This window comes from Homarus americanus, unplaced genomic scaffold, assembly GCF_018991925.1.
Source record: "Homarus americanus isolate GMGI-L3 unplaced genomic scaffold, GMGI_Hamer_2.0 scaffold20930, whole genome shotgun sequence".
Classification (NCBI taxonomy): domain Eukaryota; kingdom Metazoa; phylum Arthropoda; class Malacostraca; order Decapoda; family Nephropidae; genus Homarus; species Homarus americanus.
In genome coordinates this window covers 1,561,210-1,586,495 of record NW_024748502.1, presented here as the reverse complement: position 1 = coordinate 1,586,495, position 25,286 = coordinate 1,561,210, and the positions used below count along the sequence as shown (strand labels likewise).

Sequence of the window (25,286 nt, the reverse complement as noted above, 5' to 3'; positions counted from 1 at the left end):
GCTTCTACCTTTTTAATTAGTCTTTCGTGGGGGACTCTGTCGAAGGCTTTGCTAAAGTTCGAGATATACCACATCATAATTGTGCCCCTCGTCCACAGATTCGAAAACTGATGAAAAGAATGTTAATAGATTAGTTAGACATGAACGTCAGCTTGTGAAGCCATGCTGGGAATTACTGATCAATCGGTGCTTCTCCAGGTGGTTTCGAATAGTGTTTGAAATGATTGCTTCCAGTAATTTGCCTACTATTGATGTTAGACTGATATCACATTCGCTATCCTCCAGGATTCTGGTAGTACACCTGTTTTTAAGGACATGTTAAACAGCTTTGCTAAAGGCATACTAAGCTCTTCCTTACATTCCTTTAATACTCTGGCAAATATCTCATCGGGACCAGGTGACTTATTGGGCTTTAGATTGACTATTTGCTTATTAACATCGTTACTAGTCAATACTATCTCACTTAATTTGTTTTCTTCACTATCTCTGAATAGAGTCAGTGCTTCAGGTATCATGTTTAAATTTTTGGTAGTGAAAACTTTTGAAAAATATTTATTCAGATTATTGCTTATTTCTCTGTCGTTATCAGAATCCTTTGGGGTTTGTCTTCGCCTGTATTGCTATCCTTACCTCATTATTCCTCTTAGCTTTCTCAATCTCGGTCTTAAACCTACTCGCCAATACCTTATAATAATCCCGGAGGTAAATTTCGCCACGATTTATCCTTCTACCTATAGCGTTCCTTTGGCCAATAATGTACTTTAAATAATTATTTATCCATTTAGGGTCATTGTTGTCTGATCTAAGTTTTTTGTATGGTATGTTCTGCCTTTGTGCATTAAGTAACTCATTATTTAAATTGTCGTGGAACTCGGCAATCTCCGATCTCGTTATCAGGTCGGTGTCAACCGTCAGGTTCATGGGTGGGGTGAGGTCGGTGTGAGTCACCCCCAGGCGTGATACCCCTTCCTTCAACTGCCTCTTCAAACTATCAAAGTTTGCCCTTCTGAAATCTGGGACTTTAGTGGAATTTTCCTTTCGTCTGCCCTGAAAATCTAACTGGAATCTAACTTCTTTGTGATCTCTGTTTGCAAGTTCGTTCCCTACCTCGACATTGCTAATGAGGTTTTCTCTGTTCGACAGAACTAAATCGAGTATATTATTACCCCGGGTGGGTTCGGTTATATGTTGACTTAGGAAAGAGTCCTGGATCATTTCGAGAAAATCCTCTGATTCTGAGTTACCCGTAAGGTCAGTCCAATCTATTTGGCCAAGGTTAAAGTCGCCTACTATACAGACTTTGTTGTGTATGGAAGCCCTGCGCATTTCATCCCAGATAAGTCGCTCATTGACTCTATCAAGATTGGGAGGTCTATATATTACTCCTGTGATTAATTTTTCCCTACCGTCGGTTAATTCTATCCAAATTGTTTCTGTATTCCGCTCAGTTTTTATTTCCTTGTTTATTTCACACTTCAGGTTATCCCTGACATAGATTGCTACTCCGCCTCCTTTCCTGGTCTTCCTGTTGGTATGGAACAGTTTGTAACCTGCAGTTTGGTATTCGACAGGTAACTCACGTGAGTTTAGGTTGATCCATGTTTCAGTGAATGCTATTATATCGATTTTTTCGGTACATACCAAGGCCCTAATATCATCCATTTTGTTTCTCATACTTCTACTGTTCGCGTAGTAGACATTTTGGTTAGTCGTGTTTTGAGTCCTCCCTTTACAGCGTTTAGGTCTTAACTCGCTGTCGAATTTAGCTTTGTCATCATTCCTAACACTATTTCCCTGTAACCTTTTACTTTGTTTACCCGCTCCCACTGCAGTCTCCTCCACCCCCGTGCCCATATGTTCCCCTAGTAGTTTAAAGACTTCCATATCTTTTGAACTGTCCTCTCTAGAGACCCCGCCAGGGTTGCCACCCCATCCCGAGACAGGTGCACCCCATCCCATGCATAAAGGTCCCTTCTGCCGTAGAAGTTGTCCCAGTTGACAATGAATGTGACTGATATTGACTTGCAATATCTGTCAAGATGGTCATTGACACCAACTGCCCTTGACAACCATTCACTGCCAACTCTCCTTCTAGGCAGGACACCGCATATGATAGGGATCTCTCCCTTAGTCCTAATACGATCTATGGCTGCCTTGAACTTATCAAGAAGCTCCTCGCTCTTACACCGGCCAATATCATTGCCTCCTGCACTGAGGCAGATAATGGGTTTGTTCCCACTACCAGACAAGATATTGTCCATCCTGTCAATTATATCCCCCACCCCAGCTCCTGGCAAACACACCCTCATCCTATTTTTATTTTTACCACAAAAAACCCTTTCCAAGTACCTTACCTGTGAGTCACCAACAATTAAAATTTGTATACCTTCCTTGTCAGCCCTGTCCCTGAATTGTACTAACGTTCATTTCATCTATCAAGGGATTGAACGAGTTGGTATACTTAGCTGTTGTTGTCGTTTTTGACGTATCCTTGGTGTGTTTTTTCATCACCAGTTTGGTTGTCCCTCGTCTCACAACCTTCCACTCCCCTGGGTTTTCGTCAGACACATTGCTTTCCTTGTCTCGCCTCTTCCTTCATCCTCGCCATCTCTTCCTTTAATTTCAAGTTCTCCATCTTGGCCCTCTCTAATTCTTCCTTGGCCCTCTCCAGCTTGGCCAACAAACGCGCACACCCCAGACCACACATAGCACTGGCCATATGTGATAATTATCTTTTGGGAGCTAACCTTGCCGTGACCTTTCCCCTTGTGAGGTCAGAACACAACAAGACACAATGAAGATCTTAAGACATAATGTAAAATTAAGACATAATGAAGATCTTAAGATATAATATAGTTCTTAAGACATAATATAAATCTTAAGACACAATGAAGATCTTAAGACATAAATATAGATCTTAAAACAAAATATAAATCTTAAGACACAATGAAGATCTTAAGACATAATGAAGATCTTAAGACATAATGAAGATCTTTAGACATAATATCGATCTTAAGACATAATATACATCATAGGACAAAATATAGATCATAAGACATAATATTGATTTTAAGACATACAGTAATATAGATCTTAGGAGCATTCTTGATATATTATATAGGTCTTAACCCAAATTAAAAGTTTTAAGACACATATTACCTCACATATGACACACGCACACACGCACACACACAATACAAACACACACACACACATACATAAACATACACACACAAACACACACATATCCATAAAACAAAGACAACACACACACACACACACACACACACACACGAAAAAATACCCAAGCTAGTCTACAGTTGATATGCAAAAAAGAAAAATCATTTAACGACACAGACCCAGCAAGGACGACCTCAAAGCATAGACACACAGGAACACCACAACATTCCTTACAAATACAACATGTTCCCACAAATAAAATTTTTCTCCACCTCTATCTCTATTTTCATCCTATTTTATATAACTCATAATTTTCCCCGTTTACGCACGACTGCTTTCATTAAAATGTTGAAAGACTTCATTCAGAAATTACTTCTTCTAATGTTAATGTGATATTATTTTCATTTTATACTGTCATTATAAAGTATATTTTTTTCTTGAAGTAAATTATTTATTCAACTACTAAATTAAATAAATTATGATACTCCACTTTAGTAATTTTGTTCTCTATTAATTATACAAAATTACTTAATTACTCTTATGCTTTTTTGTGGATTCTAACAAAGAGGATTGAAATTTTCTATTGGGCATTGTATTTATGCTTAAAGTAAATTAGTTTACCTCATATTGTTCTTTCCTAGTAAGGCCCATTCTAGCCAAGACCATCCTAGCATGGCCCATTCTAGCCAAGTTTATACTAGCCAAGTCCAGCCAACTTTATATTATCCAAATCCATCCCAGCTAGGCATGTCTCAGCTAAGTGCATCCAAGCCAAGATCATTTTAACAAGGGCCATCCTAGCTGAGTACACTTTAACGAGAATCATCTAAGTAAATCCTATTATTGGTACTGTACATCCTAACCAAGATCATCCTAGCAAAGGCACTTTCTATCCAAAACCATCCTAATAAGGCTCATCCTAGCAAACTCCATTGAGAAAAGTTTGCAATAGACAACGTAACCTACAACAAAAGCTTCAGTGAAATTCAGTATCGTTAAAGTTTTTAGTTTCATAATTAGGGATATGAAAAACTGGGTTAATTAATACTGTGTTTTATAGGCAAAGTTGTAAGTTTAAGCTGGAGAAAAGATTACCAGTAGTTAGTTAAGATTTTAAACAGAAGGGGCCAGTTGTAAGTGTAAATAACCAGCTTAGAGTATACTAAAAATGATCAGCTGAAGACACAACAGCTGATCAATGTAAATATTATTGTATATCAGCTGATTTATCACTCGGGTGATCTCGATAAAGTGAAAGACGTTTAACAGTCAATAAGTAAATGTCAACCAAGAAAGAAAGAAAGAAAGAAAGAAAGAAAACTTAGAATTTTAATAAATAAAATACCAACTACCAGGAAATAAAACACCAATATCAATTAAACTGTCGAATTAAAGTAAAGAAGACGTCGATTTTTACAATAGGGAGGAGATGGACCGTCAATCAGATGGGAGAAGACTTTCAATAAAGATCACTGGAGCGTTAACCCCCTTCAAGATGTAATCAGTGGAAATATTATCAAGCGTTGGAGAATGTTTAATCAAGTGGAGTAGGTGGAGGAGGTGGAATAAGAAGTGGAGGAGGAGTGTGGAGAAGGAATGCGGATGGAGGTGAAGTAAGAGTAGGGGGAATGTAGGAATAGGTGGCGTAGGTACAGTAGATTGAGAAGGTGACTTAAGTGGAAGAGGGGAATTATGAAGTGGAGTAGGTAAGAAGTGGACTAAGTTACGCAATGTGGAGTAGGTGGAGTAAACGGAGGAGTGTGGAATAGGGGAAGGAGTGGGGTAGATACAGAAGGGAAAAGGGGGAGGAAGGAACAGGACTATAGTAGACAGGAAGAGGAGAAGTGTGGCGGTGGAGGAGGAGGGAGAGGAAGAAAGGAAAAGGGGAGGAGGATGAAATGAAATACAAGGAGAAGGATGAAGGAGACAGGGAAGAACGAAGGAGGTGGAAGTTGAGGTAGAAGAGAAAAAAAGTAAAGGAGAGAAAGAGGAATAATAATAATGGTGAGGTGGAAGAGAAGGGAAAGGGAGGAGGAGAAGGCAAAGGAAAGAGGGAACGGCAGAAAGATTGTGATGGAGTACGAGAGAGAAAAGAAGGAAGAGAGGGAGAGGGGAGAAATAAAGAGAGAGACTAAAGAGAGAGAAAAAGACGAAAGAGGAGGATGTCAGAATAAAAAGAAAGATGAAGAGGAGGAGACGGGAAACCGTTAATTAGTCTTGCAAAATATTTCTTCTCTGTGATTATTTTTATGTAGTTTCGTCTCCCTCTCTCTCTCTCTCTCTATTTCTATATGTATACATGTATCCTTTGCGCAGGTGTGTGTGTGTGTGTGTGTGTGTGTGTGTGTGTGTGTGTGTGTGTGTGTGTGTGTGTGTCTGTCTGTCTGTCTGTGTGTGTGAAGACCCAAAGCTCCACAATTTCAAGTATTTTTAAGTTTTTCTCAACACTATTCACACATCTCTAGTGTTTACCTTCCTCTGCTGTCAGGTGTCACTTTGTTTACATCTCTCTACTATCTCTGGCGTTTCGTACTATCTCTTAGTTTAAATCTCTCTACTATCTGTGGTATCTCGCGCTATCTCTTTGTTTATATGTCCATACTTTCTCACGTGACTTGTATACTGTTTTATATCTCTCCACTTGGCCAAATGTCTCGCATGGTCTCCTCTAGTGGCGAGATTTTATCAAAATCACTTGAGAATAATAATGCTTTAAAGGAGACATAATCCCCTCTCCCATCTTAAGGAAACCCTTATAAACACTTGGTGGTGGTGGTGGTGGTGGTGGTGGTGGTGGTGGGTTTTTTTGTGTGTGTGTGTGTATGTGTGTGTGTGTGTGTGTGTGTGTGTGTGTGTGTGTGTGTGTGTGTGTGTGTGTGTGTGTGTGTGTGTGTGTGTGTGTGTGTGTGTGTGTGTGTGTGTGTGTGTAATGCGTCTAGTGTGAAGCATTATGTTAGTGTTAGGTGCAAACACTGCTTGCTTCCTCTCGCTTTCAGCTACCGCTGCTGGCTCGCCCTCGTGGCGAACAGGGAAGCAGCTTGCATAAGTCTTCCCCTGCCAGTAGTGTGAAGCATTATGTTAGTGTTAGGTGCAAACACTGCTTGCTTCCTCTCGCTTTCAGCTACCGCTGCTGGCTCGCCCTCGTGGCGAACAGGGAAGCAGCTTGCATAAGTCTTCCCCTGCCAGTACACAGCCTCGTCACCATCAAGACTCCTGCTGTGCCTCGTCGTGACAACACATGATTGTATGCTTGCTGAACAACTACGTTGGACTTACCATGTTACCTGCTTGGACGACAGTAGACTGCCATATAAGCTACTTTACAGTCATCTAACAAATAGTAAAAGTAACGCCAGCGGGCAACTGAAAAGGTATAAGGATAACTTTACAGCAAACCTGAAAAAATGCCAAATCGACCCCTTCACCTTGGAGACGATTACCCAACACCGTAATGCATGGAGAAGCACAACCACAAGGTTTCAATAATTTTGAGCTAGCCCGACTGCAAACCGAGGCAGACAACCGCAATCATGGTAAGACGCTGCTGCAGCTCCTCCTACCAATAGATGTATCCCACATATGTGCATAATCAGTGAACGATCCTGCCAATCCCTCTTTAGTCACCTTGAAACTTACCAACCTAGGTGACATCCTTAATAACTCGTCATTTTATCATAGGTGGATGATCATCATACTCAATTCCGAGTGACAGCAAAGTAGTACATAAGAACATAAGAACATAAGAATGGAGGAAACTGCAGTGGGCCTATTGGCCCAACCCCTATTGCTCATATAAGCATCCAACCTATGTTTGAAGCTATTCAGCGTATTCGAGTTAATGATGATATTTGGTAACTTGTTCCATTCATCCACTACTCTCTTTCCAAACCAGTGTTTACCTATTTCACGCCTAAATCTAAATTTGTCTAATTTAAAACCATTGTTACGAGTTCGCTCCTGGTTGGATAGTTTGAGTACCTTGTGTAATGTCCCCTTTGTTTAGCCCTGCCTTCCACTTACTGTATACACCTCTATCAGGTCGCCCCTTGCTCTACGTCTCTCGAGGGAGTGCAAATTAAGATGCTTTAATCTGTCTCTATACTCAAGGTTCCTAATGCCCGGGATTAGTCTTGTCATTCTCCTCTGAATTCTTTCCAAGGATTCTATATCCATTCTGTAATACGGTGACCAGAACTGAACTGCGTAATCCAGGTGTGGTCTCACAAGAGCAAGATACAGTTTAAGGATGACCTCGCTAGTCTTGTAACTAACACTCCTTTGTATGAACCCAAGTACTTTATTAGCCTTGTTACAAGCAAAAACACATTGTTTACTTGGCTTAAGGTTCCTACTTATCATTATTCCTAAATCTCTCTCGCAGTCGGATTTCTCTATGGCATCGTTGTTCATCTGGTATCTGGTTTCCCTGTTTACATCTCCTATACTGAGTACTTTACATTTGTCCACGTTGAATTTCATCTGCCATTTTTCAGACCATTCGAAAAATTTGATTAGATCTTCCTGTAGTTTTGCAGAGTCCTCGTCAGATTTAATAACACTTCCTATTCTAGTGTCATCATCAAATTTGCTTATGTTGCTGTCTATGCCGATATCTATTTCGTTTATGTATATAATAAATAATAATGGTCCAAGTACTGAGCCTTGGGGAACTCCACTTGTGACGTTGCTCCTATGGGATTTAGTGCCATTAATGCTCACTCGCTGTTTCCTGTCCTGTAACCACGCCCTAATCCATTTAAGGATATTACCTTTGATGCCATGTGCTTCTACCTTTCTAATTAGTCTTTCGTGGGGAACTCTGTCGAAGGCTTTGCTAAAGTCGAGATATACCACATCATAATTGTGCCCCTCGTCCACCGATTCGAAAACTGATGAAAAGAATGTTAATAGATTAGTTAGACATGAACATCCGCTTGTGAAGCCATGCTGGGAATCATTGATCAATCTGTGCTTCTCCAGGTGATTTCGAATAGAGTTTGAAATGATTGCTTCCAGTAATTTGCCGACTATTCATGTTAGACTGATTGGGCGGTAGTTAGAGGATAATGATCTATCCCCCTTCTTGAAAACCCGTGGTACATTCGCTATCCTCCAGGATTCTGGTACTACACCTGTTTTCAAGGACATGTTAAACAACTTTGCTAAGGGCATACTAAGCTCTTCCTTACATTCCTTTAATACTCTGGTAAATATCTCATCGGGACCAGGTGACTTATTAGGCTTTAGTTTGCCTATTTGCTTACTAACATCGTTACTAGTCACTACTATCTCGCTTAATTTGTTTTCTTCACTATCTGTGAATAGAGTCGGTGCCCCGGGTATTATGTTTAAATTTTCGGTGGTGAAAACTGTTGAAAAATATTTAATCAAATTATTGCTCATTTCTCTGTCGTTATCAGTGAGCTCACCGGTATCTGACAGTATTTTCCAATCTTTTCTAGTGTTTTAGTTTGATACATTTGGTAGAATCCTTTGGGGTTTGTCTTCGCCTCCCTTGCTATCCTTACCTCATTATTCCTCTTGGCTTTCCTTATCTCGGTTTTAACCCTACTCGCCAATACCCTACAATAATCCCGGAGGTAAATTTCGCCACGATTTATCCTTCTACCTATAGCCTTCCTTTGGCCAATGATGTTCTTTAAATAATTATTTATCCATTTAGGGTCATTATTGTCTGATCTGAGTTTTTTGTATGGTATGTTCTGCCTTTGTGCATTAAGTAACTCATTATTAAAATTGTCATGGAACTCGGCAATCTCAGATCTCGTTATCAGGTCGGTGTCATCTGTCAGGTTCACGGCCAAGCGCAACACCCCCTCACTCAGCTGCCTCATTAAACTGTCAAAGTTTGCCCTTCTGAAATCTGGTACTTTAGTGGAACTTTCCTTATGTCTGCCCTGAAAATCTAACTGGAATCGAATTTCTTTGTGATCGCTGTTTGCAAGTTCGTTCCCTACCTCGACATTGATAATGAGGTTTTCTCTGTTTGACAGAACTAAATCGAGTATATTATTACCCCGGGTGGGTTCTGTTATATGTTGACCTAGGAAACAGTCCTGGATCGTCTCGAGAAAGTCCTCTGATTTTGAGTTACCTGTAAGGTCAGACCAATCTTTTTGGCCCAGGTTAAAGTCGCCTACTATACAGACTTTGTTGTGTATGGAAGCCCTGCGCATTTAATCCCAGATAAGTCGCTCATTGACTCTATCAAGATTGGGAGGTCGATATATTACTCCTGTGATTAATTTTTCGCTACCGTCGATTAATTCTATCCAAATTGTTTCTGTATTCTGCTCAGTTTTTATTTCCTTATTTAGTTCACACTTCAGATTATCCCTAACAAAGATTGTTACTCCGCCTCCTTTCCTGGTCTGCCTATCGGTATGGAACAGTTTCTAACCCGCAATTTGGTATTCGACCGGTAACTCACGTGTGTCTATGTTGATCCATGTTTCAGTGAATGCTATTATATCGATTTTTTCGGAACATACCAAGGCCCTAATATCATCCATTTTGTTTCTCATTCTTCTACTGTTTGCGTAGTATACATTTAAGATAGTCGTGTTCTGAGTCCTCCCCTTACCGCATTTAGTTTTAAACTCCCTGTCTAATTTAGTTTTGTCATCATTCCTAACACTATTACCCTGTAATCTTTCACTTTGTTTACCCGCTCTCCGCTGCATTCTCCTCCACCCCCGTGCTCATATTTTCTCCTAGCAGTTTAAAGACTTCGATATATTTTGAACTCCCCCCTCAAGAGCCTCAACCAGGGTTCCTACTCCATCCCTAGACAGGTGCACCCCATCCCTAGCATAAAGGTCCCTTCTGCCGTAGAAGTTGTCCCAGTTGTCAATGAATGGGACTGATATTGACTTGCAATATCTGTCAAGACGGTCGTTGACACCAACTGCCCTTGACAACCATTCACTGCCAACTCTCCTTCTAGGCAGGACACCGCATATGATAGGGATCCCTCCCTTAGTCCTAATGCGATCTATAGCTGCCTTGAACCTATCAAGAAGCTCCTCGCTCCTAGACCGGCCAATATCATTGCCTCCTGCACTGAGGCAGATAATGGGTTTGTTCCCATTACCAGACAAGATATTGCCCATCCTGTCAATTATATCCCCCACCCCAGCTCCTGGCAAACACACTCTCATCCTATTTATGTTTTTACCACAAAAAGCCCTGTCCAAGTACCTTACGTGTGAGTCACAAACAATTAAAGTTTTTATACCTTCCTTGTCAGCCCTGTCCCTGACTGTACTAACGTCCAATTCGTCTATCAAAGGGCTGAACGAGTTGGTACACTTAGCTGCTGATGTCGTTGTTGACGTATCCTTGGTGTGTTTCTTCATCACCAGTTTGGTCTTCCCTCTCCTTACAACCTTCCACTTGCTTGAATTTTCGTCAGACACTGGCTTTCCCTGTCCCGCCTCCCCGTTCAATCTCACCATTTCTTCTTTTAATTTCAGGTTCTCCAACATGGCCCTTTCTATTTCTTCCTTGGCCCTCTCCACACATAGCTCTGGCCATATCTGATAATTATCCCTCGGGAGCTAACCCTGCCGTGACCTTTCCCCTAGTGAGGTCAGAACACCACACCAACATCATCATCATCACGATTGTGGTGATGGTGGTGGTATGACATTGAAGTTTTCATATCGTATTCACATATTATGAACCAGAAACGGTTTATATGGGTTAGTGGTGTGACATGATATCTGTGTTATTACTGTTGCAGGTACTCTCTATTCATAGACACACACACACACACACACAAACACACACACACACATCCTTGACCACAGAAGGGTCAAAACGTACCTGTCGCTCCTCTGGGAGCAGCAAGGTCAACTGTTATGTTGGCCAATACCAACTCCCTCCTCTGAACCCCTCCTCCCCACCGGAATATCAACAAGTTCTCGCCAGAAGTTACTATTTCATTAAGGAAAGGAATGGAACCAGTGTTGAATAGTGGTTACCAGTGCTTAAGTCAGTGAAAAACAACTCGGCAGTAACAGCTGAGTCTTACCCAAGCTAACCTTCACACAGTGAGGTCCCAGGTACCCAGTGATAATTGCCCCTGAGACTCCACAACACCAGCTATGTGTTAAACCGTCCACGAAAGGGAGGCCTGGGACCACACCTCAATCACTTGAGTGAGTGAGGTCCTGCGATGCTACGACACCACGTAGTGAAAGAGTAGCTACAGCCTCATGTGAGGTACCACATAACACCACATGTGAGGGAATTGCTACACCATGTGATGCCCCTCAGAACACCATCTGTGAGGGAATTATTACTACAGCTTCAGGCCCCTCATAACACCAAATATGAGGGAATTACTACACCACATCAGGCCCCTCATACACCATCTGTAAGGGAATTACTAGATCATCAGGCCCCTCATAACACCATCTGTGAGGGAATTACTACACCACGTCAAGCCCCTCATAACACCACCTGTGAGGGAACTACTACTCCACGTGATGCCCCTCATAACGCCATCTGTGAGGGAGTTACTACACTACATGTCCGCTGTTCAATACCTCAGCGCACAAGATCGACGTGATCTCCACTGTAAACATTAATCTGTATGTTCACTGTATGCTCCTTTACCTTTCTCTAATGAAGGCTTTTGTTAAACCACCAATGTCAATGTATGTAATAAGTCATGTATGGCCAGTGTATATTTTCAGCCTTCGGGCTGCAGAATTCGTTTTCAATCAACCGTTAATTATTGTTACTATTATTATCACACACACACACACACACACACGTTACAACACTTTATTATGATGATACTAATGAAAATAACAATGACGAGATAATAATAATAATAATAATAATAATAATAATAATAATAATAATAATAATAATAATAATAATAATAATAATAATAATTATAATAATAATGATAATAATAATAATAATGATAATAATAATAATAATAATAATAATAATAATAATAATAATAATAATAATATTAATATTGATAATAATAAATATGGCTACAAATTACTTTCCCAGGAGAAGATACACTTATTTATTTTAGCTGTTCTAAAATATCAGGTTTAATTGCTGTCGTAATGAATATCAGGTTCCTCTGTTCTCTCTCTCTCTCTCTCTCTGTCTCTCTCTTTTTCTCTCTTTCCTTTTCATATATACACTTTCAATACAGCTCTTTCTCTCATAACTTCTCTCTTTTTCTCTATATTTGCACTTTCCATCTCTGTCTCTATCTACCTATCTATCACTTTCAATTTGCATTCTCATCTACATACCTCTACCCCACCCTCCTCTACCCCACCAGTAACACCCTCCCATATATAAACACAACCCCTGATATAGACACAACCCCTGATATAGAGACAATCCCTGATATAGACACAACCCTGGATACAGACACAACCCCTGTTATAGACACAAGCCATAATATAAACACAACCCCTGTTATAGACACAACCCTGGATACAGACACAACCCCTGTTATAGACACAAGCCCTGATATAAACACAACCCCTGTTATAGACACAACCCTGGATACAGACACAACCCCTGTTATAGACACAAGCCCTGATATAAACACCCTGTTAAAAACACAACCCTGGATACAGACACAACCCCTGTTATAGACACAAGCCCTAATATAAACACAACCCCTGTTAAAAACACAACCCTGGATACAGACACAACCCCTGTTATAGACACAAGCCCTGATATAAACACAACCCCTGTTATAGACACAACCCCTGATATAGACACAACCCCTGATATAGACCCAACCCCTGATATAGACCCAGCCCCTGTTATAGACACAACCCCTGATATAGACATAACCCATGATATAGACACAACCGCTGTTATAGAAACAACCCCTGATAGAGACACTACCCCTGATAAAGAAACAACCCCTGATATAGAGACAACCCCTGATATAGACACAACTTTTGAACTAGACACAATCCCTGATATAGAAACAACCCCTGTTATAGACACAACCCCTGATATAGACACAACCCCTGTTATAGACACAACCCCTGTTATAGACACAACCCCTGATATAGACACAACCCCTGTTATAGACACAACCCCTGATATAGACCTAGCCCTGTTAGACACAACCCTTGATATAGACACAACCCCTGTTAGACACAACCCCTGATATAGACACAACCCTGTTATAGACACAACCCTGATATAGACACAACCCCTGTTATAGACACAACCCTGATATAGACCTAGCCCTGTTATAGACACAACCCCTGTTATAGACACAACCCTGTTATAGACACAACCCCTGATATAGACACAACCCCTGTTATAGACACAACCCCTGATATAGACCTAGCCCCTGTTATAGACACAACCATAGAGACACACCCCTGTTAGAGACACAACCCCTGATATAGACTCAACCCCTGTTATAGACACAACCCCAGATATAGATACAACCCCAGATATAGATACAACCCCTGATATAGACTCAACCCCTGTTATAGACACAAACCCTGACATAGACAAAACCCCAATTATAGACACAACCCATGATTTAGACACAACACCTGTTATAGACACAACCCCTGATATAGACAAAGCCCCTAATATAGACACAACCCCTGATATAGATACAACCCCTGATATAGACACAACCCCTAATATACACACAACCCCTGATATAGACACAACCCCTGATATAGACCAACCCCAAGATATAGACACAACCCCTGATATAGACTCAACCCCTGTTATAGACACAACCCCTGTTATAGACACAACCCCTGATATAGACACAACCGCTGATATAGATACAACCTCTGTTATAGACACAACCCCTGATATAGACACAACCCCTGATATAGACAGAGCCCCTGTTATAGGCAAAACCCCCGTTATAGACACAACCCCTGTTATAGACACAAGCCCTATTAAACACACAACACCTGATATAGACACTACCCCTGTTATAGACACAACCCCTGTTATAGACACAACCCATGATATAGACACATCCCCTGTTATAAACACAACCCCTGTTATAGACACAAGCCCTGATATAGACACAAGCCCTGATATAAACACAACCCCTGTTAAAAACACAACCCTGGATACAGACACAACCCCTGTTATAAACCTGAAGCCCTGATATAAACACAACCCTGTTATAGACCTTGTACAACCCTGGATACAGACACAACCCCTGTTTATAGACACAAGCCCTGATATAAACACAACCCCTGTTATAGACACAACCCCTGATATAAACACAACCCCTGTGCGGGCACAACCCTGGATACGGAGCACAACCCCTGATATGGAGCCACAACCCCTGATGTAGACACAACCCTGTTACATAAACACAAGCCTGATATAAACACAACCCCTGTTATAGACACAACCCTGGATACAGACACAACCCCTGTGTATAGACACAAGCCTGATATAAACACAACCCTGTTATAGACACAACCCTGATATAAAGCAACCCTGTTATAGAGCCTGGCCTGGATACAGGCCTGGCCCCCTATTTATAGAGCCCACAACCCTGATATAGACACAACCCTGATATAAACACAACCCCTGTTAAAAACACAACCCCGGATACAGACACAACCCCTGTTATAGACACAAGCCCTAATATAAACACAACCCCTGTTAAAAACACAACCCTGGATACAGACACAACCCCTGTTATAGACACAAGCCCTGATATAAACACAACCCCTGTTATAGACACAACCCCTGATATAGACACAACCCCTGATATAGACCCAACCCCTGATATAGACTCAGCCCCTGTTATAGACACAACCCCTGATATAGACATAACCCATGATATAGACACAACCCCTGTTATAGAAACAACCCCTGATAGAGACACTACCCCTGATAAAGAAACAACCCCTGATATAGAGACAACCCCTGATATAGACACGCTTTTGAACTAGACACAACCCTGATATGGAGCACAACCACACAATATAGACCCAACCCCTGATATAGACCCAGCCCCTGTTACTATGGGTACAACCCCTGATATAGACACACAACCCCTGTTGCTGACTTCGCCCTGATATAGACACAACCCTATATGGGCAACCCCTGATATAGACCCTGGCCTGTTATAGACACAACCCTTGAGTATAGACTAGCCCTGTTAGAGACACAACCCTGATATAGACACAACCCCTGTTATAGACACAACTGATATAGACACGCCCACCAACATAAGGTTTGACCCTAGTATAGACCTAGCCCTACCCCATAGACACAACCCCTGTTATAGACACAACCCTGTTATAGAGCCACAACCCCTGATATGGGCAGCCCTGTTGTGAACTGACCCTGATATGGGCACAGCTGGCATGGAGCACAACCCTTGATGGGCCACAGCTGTTGGGAACACAACCCCTGATATAGACTCAACCCCTGTTATAGACACAACCCCAGATATAGATACAACCCCAGATATAGATACAACCCCTGATATAGACTCAACCCCTGTTATAGACACAAACCCTGACATAGACAAAACCCCAATTATAGACACAACCCATGATTTAGACACAACACCTGTTATAGACACAACCCCTGATATAGACAAAGCCCCTAATATAGACACAACCCCTGATATAGATACAACCCCTGATATAGACACAACCCCTAATATACACACAACCCCTGATATAGACACAACCCCTGATATAGACACAACCCCCAAAGATATAGACACAACCCCTGATATAGACTCAGCCCCTGTTATAGACACAACCCCTGTTATGAACTGCAACCCCTGATGTAGACACAACCCTTCGATATAGATACAACCTCTGTTATAGACACAACCCTGATATAGTACAACCCTGATCAGTTATAGACACAACCCCTGTTATAGACACAAGCCCAATTAAACACACAACACCTGATATAGACACTACCCCTGTTATAGACACAACCCCTGTTATAGACACAACCCATGATATAGACACATCCCCTGTTATAAACACAACCCCTGTTGTAGACACAACCCCTGATATAGACACAACCCCTGCTATAGACAAAACCCCTGTTATAGAGACAATCCCTGTTATATACACAACCCATGATAAACACAACCCCTGATATAGAAACAACCCGTGATATAGGCACAAATCCTGATATAGACACAATCCCTGTTATAGACACAACCCCTGATATAGACACCACCCCTGTTATAGAGACAACCCCTGTTATATACACAACCCCTGATAGACACAACCCCTGATATAGAAACAACCCCTGATATAGGCACAACTTCTGATATAGACACAACCCCTGTTATAGACACAAACCCTGATATATACACAACCCCTGTTATAGACACAACCCCTGATATAGACACTACCCCAGATATAGACACAACCCCTGATATAGACACAACCCCTGATATAGACACTACCCCTGATATAGTCACAATCCCTGATATATACACAACCCCTGTTATAGACACAAACCCTGATATAGACACTACCCCTGATATAGACACGACCCCTGATATAGACTCAACCCCTGTTATAGACACAACCCCTGTTATAGACACAACCCCTCAAATAGACTCAACCCTTGATTTAGACATAACCCGTAATATAGACACAACCTCTGATATAGACACAATCCCTGTTATGGGCACAACCCCTGATATAGACACAACCCCTAATGTAGACACAACCACTGATATAGACACAACCCCTGATATAGACACAGCCCCTGATATTGACACAACCCCTGATATAGATACAACCCCTCATATAGACACAACCCCTGTTATAGACACGACCCCTGATATAGACACACCCCTTAATATATACACAACGCCTCTTATAGACACAACCTCTGATATAGACACGACCCCTGATATAGACACAGCCCCTGATATAGACTCAACCCCCGTTATAGACCCAACCCCTGATATAGACACCACCCCTGATATAGAGACAACCGCTGTTATAGACACAACCCTTGATATAGATACAACCCCTGATATAGAGACATCCTCTGTTATAGATACAACCGCTGATATAGACACAACCCCTGATATAGACACATCCGCTGATATAGACACAACCCCTAATATGGACACAACATCTGATATAGACACAACCTCTGTTACAGGCACAACCCCTGATATAGAAACCATCCCTGTTATCGACACAACCCCTGTTATAGACACAACCCATGTTATAGGCACAACCCCTGATATAGAGACAACCCCTGATATAAACACAACCACTGATATAGACACAATCAATGTTATAGACACCTTCCCTGATATAGACACAACCCCTGATATAGACGCAACCCATGTTATAGGCACAACACCTGTTATAGACACAACCCCTGTTATAGACACAACCACTGTTATAGACACAACCCCTGATATAGACACAACCACTGTTATAGACACAACCCCTGATATAGACACATCCCCTGATATAGACACAGCCCTTGATATAGATAAAACCCCGATATAGACAAACCCCTATTATACACACAACCCTGATATAGACACAAACCCTGATATATACACAGCCCTGTTATAGACACAACCCTGATATAGACACAACCCCTGATATAGACACACACAACCCAAGATATAGACACAACACCTGACATAGACAAAACCCCAATTATAGACACAACCCCTGATATAGACACAACCCCTGTTATAGACACCACCCCTGCTATAGACACAGCCCTGATATAGACACAGCCCCTGATATAGACACAGCCCTTCATATAGATACAACCCCTGATATGAGCACAACCCTGTTATACACACAACCCCTGATATAGACACAACCCCTGATATATACACAACCCCTGTTATAGACACAACCCCTGATATAGACACAACCCCTGATATAGACACAACCCCTGATATAGACTCAACCCCTGTTATAGACACAATCCCTGTTATAGACACAACCCCTTATATAGACACAAGCACCGTTATAGACACAACCCCTGATATAGACACATCCCCTGATATAGACACAACTTTTGAACTAGACACAACCCCTGATATAGAAACAACCCCTGATATGTAAACAACCCCTGATATAAACACAACCCCTGATATGGAAACAACCCCTGTTATAGACACAACCCCTGATATAGACACAATCCCTGATATAGACACAACCCCTTTTATAGACACAACCCCTGATATAGACACAACCCCTGTTATAGACACTACCCCTGTTATAGACACAACCCCTGTTATAGACACAACCCCTGATATAGACACTACCCCTGTTATAGACACAACCCCTGGTATAGACACACAACCCTGATATAGACACTCACCCCTGGTATAGACACAACCCCCGATATAGACACAAACGCTGATATAGATTTAAGGCCAACCTCCTGTTTTAGACACAACCCCTAATATAGACACAACCCCCTGGATATAGATACATACAACACCTGATATAGACACAACCCCTGTTTTAGACACAACCCCTGATATAGCACAACCCCTGATATATACACAACCCCTGTTATAGACACAACCCCTGATATAGACACAACCCCTCATATAGACACACAACCCTGATATAGACTCAACCCTGTACTACACACAACCACTGTTATAGACACAACCCCCACATAGACACATCCCCGATTTAGACAATAATAACCCCCATATAGACACAACCCCTGTTAACGACAATAAACCGCTGATATAGACACTACCCCTGTTATAGACACCACCCCTGTTATAGACATAACCCCTGATATAGACACAACCCCCGATATAGACACAACCCATGATATAGACACAACCCATGTTATAGACACTATCCCTGTTGTAGACACAACCAATGATATAGACCCAACCCCCGATATAGACACAACCACTGATATAGACACAACTCCTGTTATAGACACAACCCCTGATATAGACACTACCCCTGCTATAGACACAACCCCTGTTATAGACACAACCCCTGTTATATATACAACCCCTGATGTAGACACAATCCCTGTTATAGACACAAACCCTGATATAGACATAACCCCTGATATAGACACAACCCCTGGATATAGATACAACACCTGATATATAGACAAACCCCTGTTTTAGACACACAACCCCTGATATAGCAAGCACAACCCCTGGGATGTATACACAACCCCTGTTATAGACACAACCCCCGATATAGACACAACCCTCATATAGACACAGCCCCTGATATAGACTCAACCCCCTGTAATACACACAACCCTGGGTTATAGACACAACCCCTACTATAGACACATCCCCTGATTTAGACACAACCCTATTATAGACAATCACCTCTGATATAGACACAACCCATGTTATTATAGACAAAAACCCCTGATATAGACACAATCCCCTGCCAGGCACAACCCCTGATATAGACACAACCCCTGATATAGACACAACCAATGATATAGACACATCCCCTGATATAATAATAAACCCCCGGATATAGACACAACCACTGATATAGACACAACCCCCGATATAGACACAACCTCTGATATAGACACATCCCCTGATATAGACACAACCTTGATATAGATACAACCCTTGTTAGAGACACAACCCCCTGACATAGACCAACCCTGTTATAGACACACAACCCCTGTTATAGACACAACCACTTCGATATAGACACAATCACTGCTATGCACAACCCCTGATATAGACACAAACCCCTGATATAGACAATAACCCCCTGCTATAGACAAAAACCCCCAAGTCATAGAGACAACCCCGTTATATACACACAACCCCTGATAGACAGCCAACCCTGATATAGAAACAACCTGACAACTCCTGATATAGACACAACCCTGGTATAGATACAACCAATGATATAGGCACAACCCCTGTTATAGACACAACCCCTGATATAGTCACAACCCCTGATATATACACAACCCTGATATAGACACAACCCCTGATATAGACACTACCCTGATATAGACACAACCCCTGATATAGACTCAACCTCTGTTATAGACACAACCCCTGTTATAGACACAGCCTCTCAAATAGACACAACCCTGTTTTAGACACAACCCGTAATATAGACACTCCTCTGATATAGACACAATCCCTGTTATGGGCACAACCTCTGATATAGACACAACCCCTAATGTAGACACAACCACTGATATAGACACGACCCCTGATATAGACACACCCCTTAATATATACACAACGCCTGTTATAGACACAACCTCTGATATAGACACGACCCCTGATATAGACACAACCCCTGATATAGAAACCATCCCTGTTATCGACACAACCCCTGTTATAGAAACAACCCATGTTATAGGCACAACCCCTGATATAAAGACAACCCCTGATATAGACACAACCACTGATATAGACACAATCAATGTTATAGACACCTTCCCTGATATAGACACAACCCCTGATATAGACGCAACCCCTGATATAGACGCAACCCAAGTAATAGACACAACCACTGTTATAGACACAACCCCTGATATAGACACAACCACTGTTATAGACACAACCCCTGATATAGACACAGCCCCTGATATGGACACAGCTCTTGATATAGATAAAACCCCCGATATAGACACATCCCCTGTTATACACACAACCCCTGATATAGACACAAACCCTGACATAGACAAAACCCCAATTATAGACACAACCCATGATATAGACACAACACCTGTTATAGACACAACCCCTGTTATAGACACAAACACTGTTATAGACACAACCCCTGATATAGACACAGCCCCTGATATAGACACAGCCCTTGATATAGATACAACCCCTGATATAGACACAACCCCTGATATATACACAACCCCTGTTATAGACACAACCCCTGATATAGACCCAACCCCTGATATAGACACAACCCCTGATATAGACACAACCCCTGATATAGACTCAACCCCTGTTATAGACGCAACCCCTTTTATAGACACAACCCCTGATATAGACACAACCCCGGATTTAGACACAACCCCTCCTATAGACGCAACCCCTGTTACACACACAACCTGATATAAACACAACTCCTGAAATAGACACAACCCCTGGTTTATACACAACCCCTGGTATAGACACAACCCCTGATATAGACACACCCCTGATATAGACCGAGCCCCTGTAATAGACACAACCCCTGATATAGACACAACCCCTGATATAGACACAATCCCTGATATGAACACAACCCTTGATATAAACACAACCCCTGACATAGACACAACCCCTGATATGAACACAACCCCTGATATAGACACCACCCCTGATATAGACACAACCCCAGATATAGACACAACCCCTGATATAGACACAACCCCTGATATAGACACAACCCCTGATATAGACACAACCCTTGATGAATACACTAATGGCCGCCTTTAGTGGGTGCTGTTTCCCCTTTCTCAACCTCAGGCGGTGTGTTACCTCCATTGATAAAATAAAGAGGCGAGGGAAAATTGGTCGTTTCACCCCACAATGTAGAGAAATATTATTCCAATATGACGCTCCCTCAGGCACTAGCCTCTTTGGTCTTACTTCGTTATCCTTATACAGTTTTATTAAAGGTCTGTACACCGAGTAAATTTACCAACCATTTTTTACCTCGTTAGATGTAAAGATCCATTGTGTTTTTACAGTCTGGTATATAATTTTTTACAATCAAAACATGTCATATCATGTCATGTCATATCATGTCATCTCGTGTCATGTCATGTGTATTGTTTGATTCAAAATAGGTTAATTGATAACTCACCCCCGCCATGGATAAGTGTGATGCTCTCGTTTTCTATGGAGTTTAAATTCCCCAAGTTGACAGTTACGCTTCTGTGATTTAGTCTTTGTAAATCCTCGCTTCTCGTGTTTATTCGTCAGTTTTTCACACATCACTAAACTCTACAGTCACTCATGTTAATACAGATTAAAAAATGTTCAACCCTAGTCATTTTGTTCACAAATAGATTAAAAAACGCACACACACAAAAACTAGACCTCCCACTTGCGTAAGCCGACGATTAAACTATTTAAACTTTAAATGACCGACCCCACCGCCCCCTCTGATTGGTCATTGCTACCCTCTCCGGCTTCTAATTGGCCATATCACACCTTTCTAACTTCTAATTGATCAACACCCCCTTCCTCAGTTTAAAATATTTGTCTTTATATTGGCTTCTTTATCATGAAACATGACTCTTAATTTACTTAATTTACGTAAAATAATAATCAAAATCGAACTAGTCATTTGGAGTAACATTTGTAAACTAAGACACGTTAAATTTACACAAATCAATTGTCTTTCCACCATGACCTCTTCTATCGTACCATGACATGACATGAAAATTACCTATCCTCTCATGACTTGACATGTTAGAACATGGTATGACATGAAGGTACATGACAAGCAGTATCATTTCATCAAGTCATGACATCTCAGTTCTGTGATATCATGTCATCTCATCTCACGTTAAGACATATCATGTCCTGATAGGAAATGATATGACATGCATAAAATTCATTATAATGTCAAGACATGTCATGTAATGCTTTGAAATGCCCTGTCATATCATGTTATTTTGAGTATTTCTTTGATTACTTACTATCTTATAGATGCCATATAAGTCTAACCTGTATATTTATTCAAAGGTAAAGACCAAAAATTATAATTTCAAGTTTCTAAAGAATCTCCGAATGTTTTTATTCCAAATCCTTAAAGAATAATCGAATATTCCATTCAAAATTCATAATTATTCACTAAACATTGCCATTGCAAATTATTCAACAATTATAAAATATTGCCATTCAAAATTCATAAATAACCACCGAATATTGCCATTCCAAGTCCTTAAAGTATAACTGGATATTCCCAATCCAAATCCCTTAACATTGACCGAATAATCCCTTTCCAAAGATTAATTTAAAAATGCCACATGTTGTTTGGAAGATACATCTCGCCCGGGACAATAAGCTTCTCGGAAAAGCTCTATGGACACAATTTCGTGAAGCAAAAGACAAACATATCCTGTGTTCACATCTAACATTATAATTATTATTTTTTCTTTATTCAGTTATATATCTATATTTGTGTCTGTGTTTATATATATATATATATATATATATATATATATATATATATATATATATATATATATATATATATATATATATATATATATATATATATATATATATATATATATATATAATATATAGGAGGGAAGATCAGCTAAAACTAATGGCCCATCACTTTTTCGGTAGATTTTAGTGTATATAAACAGAAAATAATTTCAGTTTCAATATTTTGCAACCTTTTGCTAGGTAAATTTTAGCGTGAAATTTATCGAAAATCTAACGTACAGCTGCATTAGTGCATTACAATTAAATAGTGAACATTGCTTTCTGACTTCATTCTTTAACAACCCAACTAACAATATTTTTTCTGTTTCAGATTCTGATGCATTTATAAGTTGATAATATTTGCGATGGCTGCTTGTGTCAGGACGAGGAACCAAAAATCCAGCCATCTCAGTCACTATCTTGGGTCTGGGAGAGAGCTCCTGAAGTCGGAGTTGCCTACATTGAGAGATGCTTTGAGATACGGTGTTTTAATCAGGCAAATCAGTGAAAAGAACCAAAGAACTTACATAAACAAAGACATTGCCAGTGATATGACCAAAGCTGTCTTGGCACAGTACACTCTGGCTAACGCTCAGTTCAAGCCTCCAGTCATAACAAGTCAGAAGAAGATTAGTGAGAGACTGCTAGTTGGGAAAAGGCAAGAGATATCTCTCTTGGGAGAGGAAAACTTGCAGTTAAGGACAGCTTTGCCAAGCAACTGGACCAGTTATTTGACATAATTACTTGCAAGTGCCCAATTGTTCTCTGTCCTGAGTTTGGATGCGATCGTGACTGTAAATCCGAGGCCCACATCTCCTGTATTTGCAAGCGTGAACTGAAGATTCCTGTGATCGAACTGGCATTTGTCAAAGCACAGAGAGAGAAGACTGGCAGTATAGGGGCTCTCATGATTTCTAGCCAAGATATTCCGGAGTCCAAGAGACAGGAGGCTGCCACAGAGAGACAGAAGAGGAGAAGAGTTGCCGAGGAAAAGAGACTTGAGAAGGCCCAGGGTGAGGTAAAAAAGGCCGATGATTGGAGTCAAGCTGATTCAGAGTTTAATGACTTCCCCATGGCTGATCCGAGTGCTGACCAGGAGAATGGTGACTTTGTCCCTAACCCAGAAAATAATGATCCCAAACCTTCCAGGCATAAGATTCGAAATAGGAAAGATATCCTGAGCATAGCTCTGGCCAGCATGCGACACCACACTGGTCTCAGAGAAACTGCAGAGATAGCAACAGCTGCCTGGATTGACGGTGGTTTGATAACACCTGATGATGTTCACCTGGTGATAGATCATAACAAAGTAAGGAGAGCTCAGGAGAAACTTGTCAGTAACCTAGAAGAGGAGTTTGATAAGGGGATAAGAGAAAATGGAATCAATTGTTTGTTCTTTGATGGGAGAAGGGATGACACTAAAGTGTTCATGAAAGTTGGAGATTCTGACAAGTTGTTCCCTGCCATGGTGAAGGAGGAACACTACTCCTGCTGCAGTGAACCAGGAGGGAAGTATTTGTGGCATTTCACTCCAGAGAAAGATGACATCAGGAAACCAGCTGAGATAGTGGCAGATAACATTGTGAACTGGCTCAGAGAGAGGAACGTAGACCAGACCCTGCAGGCCATTGGAGGGGACAGCACCAACACGAACACAGGGTGGCAAGGGGGGTCATACAGTGGATAGAGCGGAAGATTGGGAGGAAGCTGGTCTGGATTGTTTGTGACCTCCACACCAACGAGTTGCCACTCAGACATCTGATCCAGGAGCTGGATGGCAAGACTCTTTCAAACAACAGATGGTCTGGTCCTCTTGGCAAGATGCTGGACTCTGCCACTGAGTTAGAAATAAATCCGAGCTTTGAAAAAATCACAGTTGGCCCTCCACTCGTTGAGCTTGCACATACTGTCATTGACG

General features: G+C 41.2%; 1 protein-coding gene across 1 annotated transcript; it reads left to right on the top strand.

Moving 5' to 3' along the window:
* The first annotated feature begins 15,224 nt into the window (after positions 1-15,224).
* Positions 15,225-20,921, top strand: LOC121880329 (soluble scavenger receptor cysteine-rich domain-containing protein SSC5D-like). The gene is made up of 6 exons (XM_042387485.1): positions 15,225-15,228; positions 15,643-15,990; positions 16,456-17,553; positions 18,163-18,286; positions 20,311-20,698; positions 20,904-20,921. Exons 1-6 carry the CDS (start codon positions 15,225-15,227, stop codon positions 20,919-20,921), a joined length of 1,980 nt encoding a protein of 659 aa, XP_042243419.1.
* The last annotated feature ends 4,365 nt before the right edge of the window (positions 20,922-25,286 follow it).

Excerpts from the sequence above, each read along its gene's own strand:
- LOC121880329 (XM_042387485.1), top strand. Across the intron at positions 17,554-18,162 it reads AGACGCAACCCATGTTATAG|ACACAACCCCTTATATAGAC; the intron begins GCACAACACCTG and ends TCCCTGTTATAG. Across the intron at positions 18,287-20,310 it reads ATAGAAACAACCCCTGATAT|ACACTCCTCTGATATAGACA; the intron begins GTAAACAACCCC and ends CCCGTAATATAG.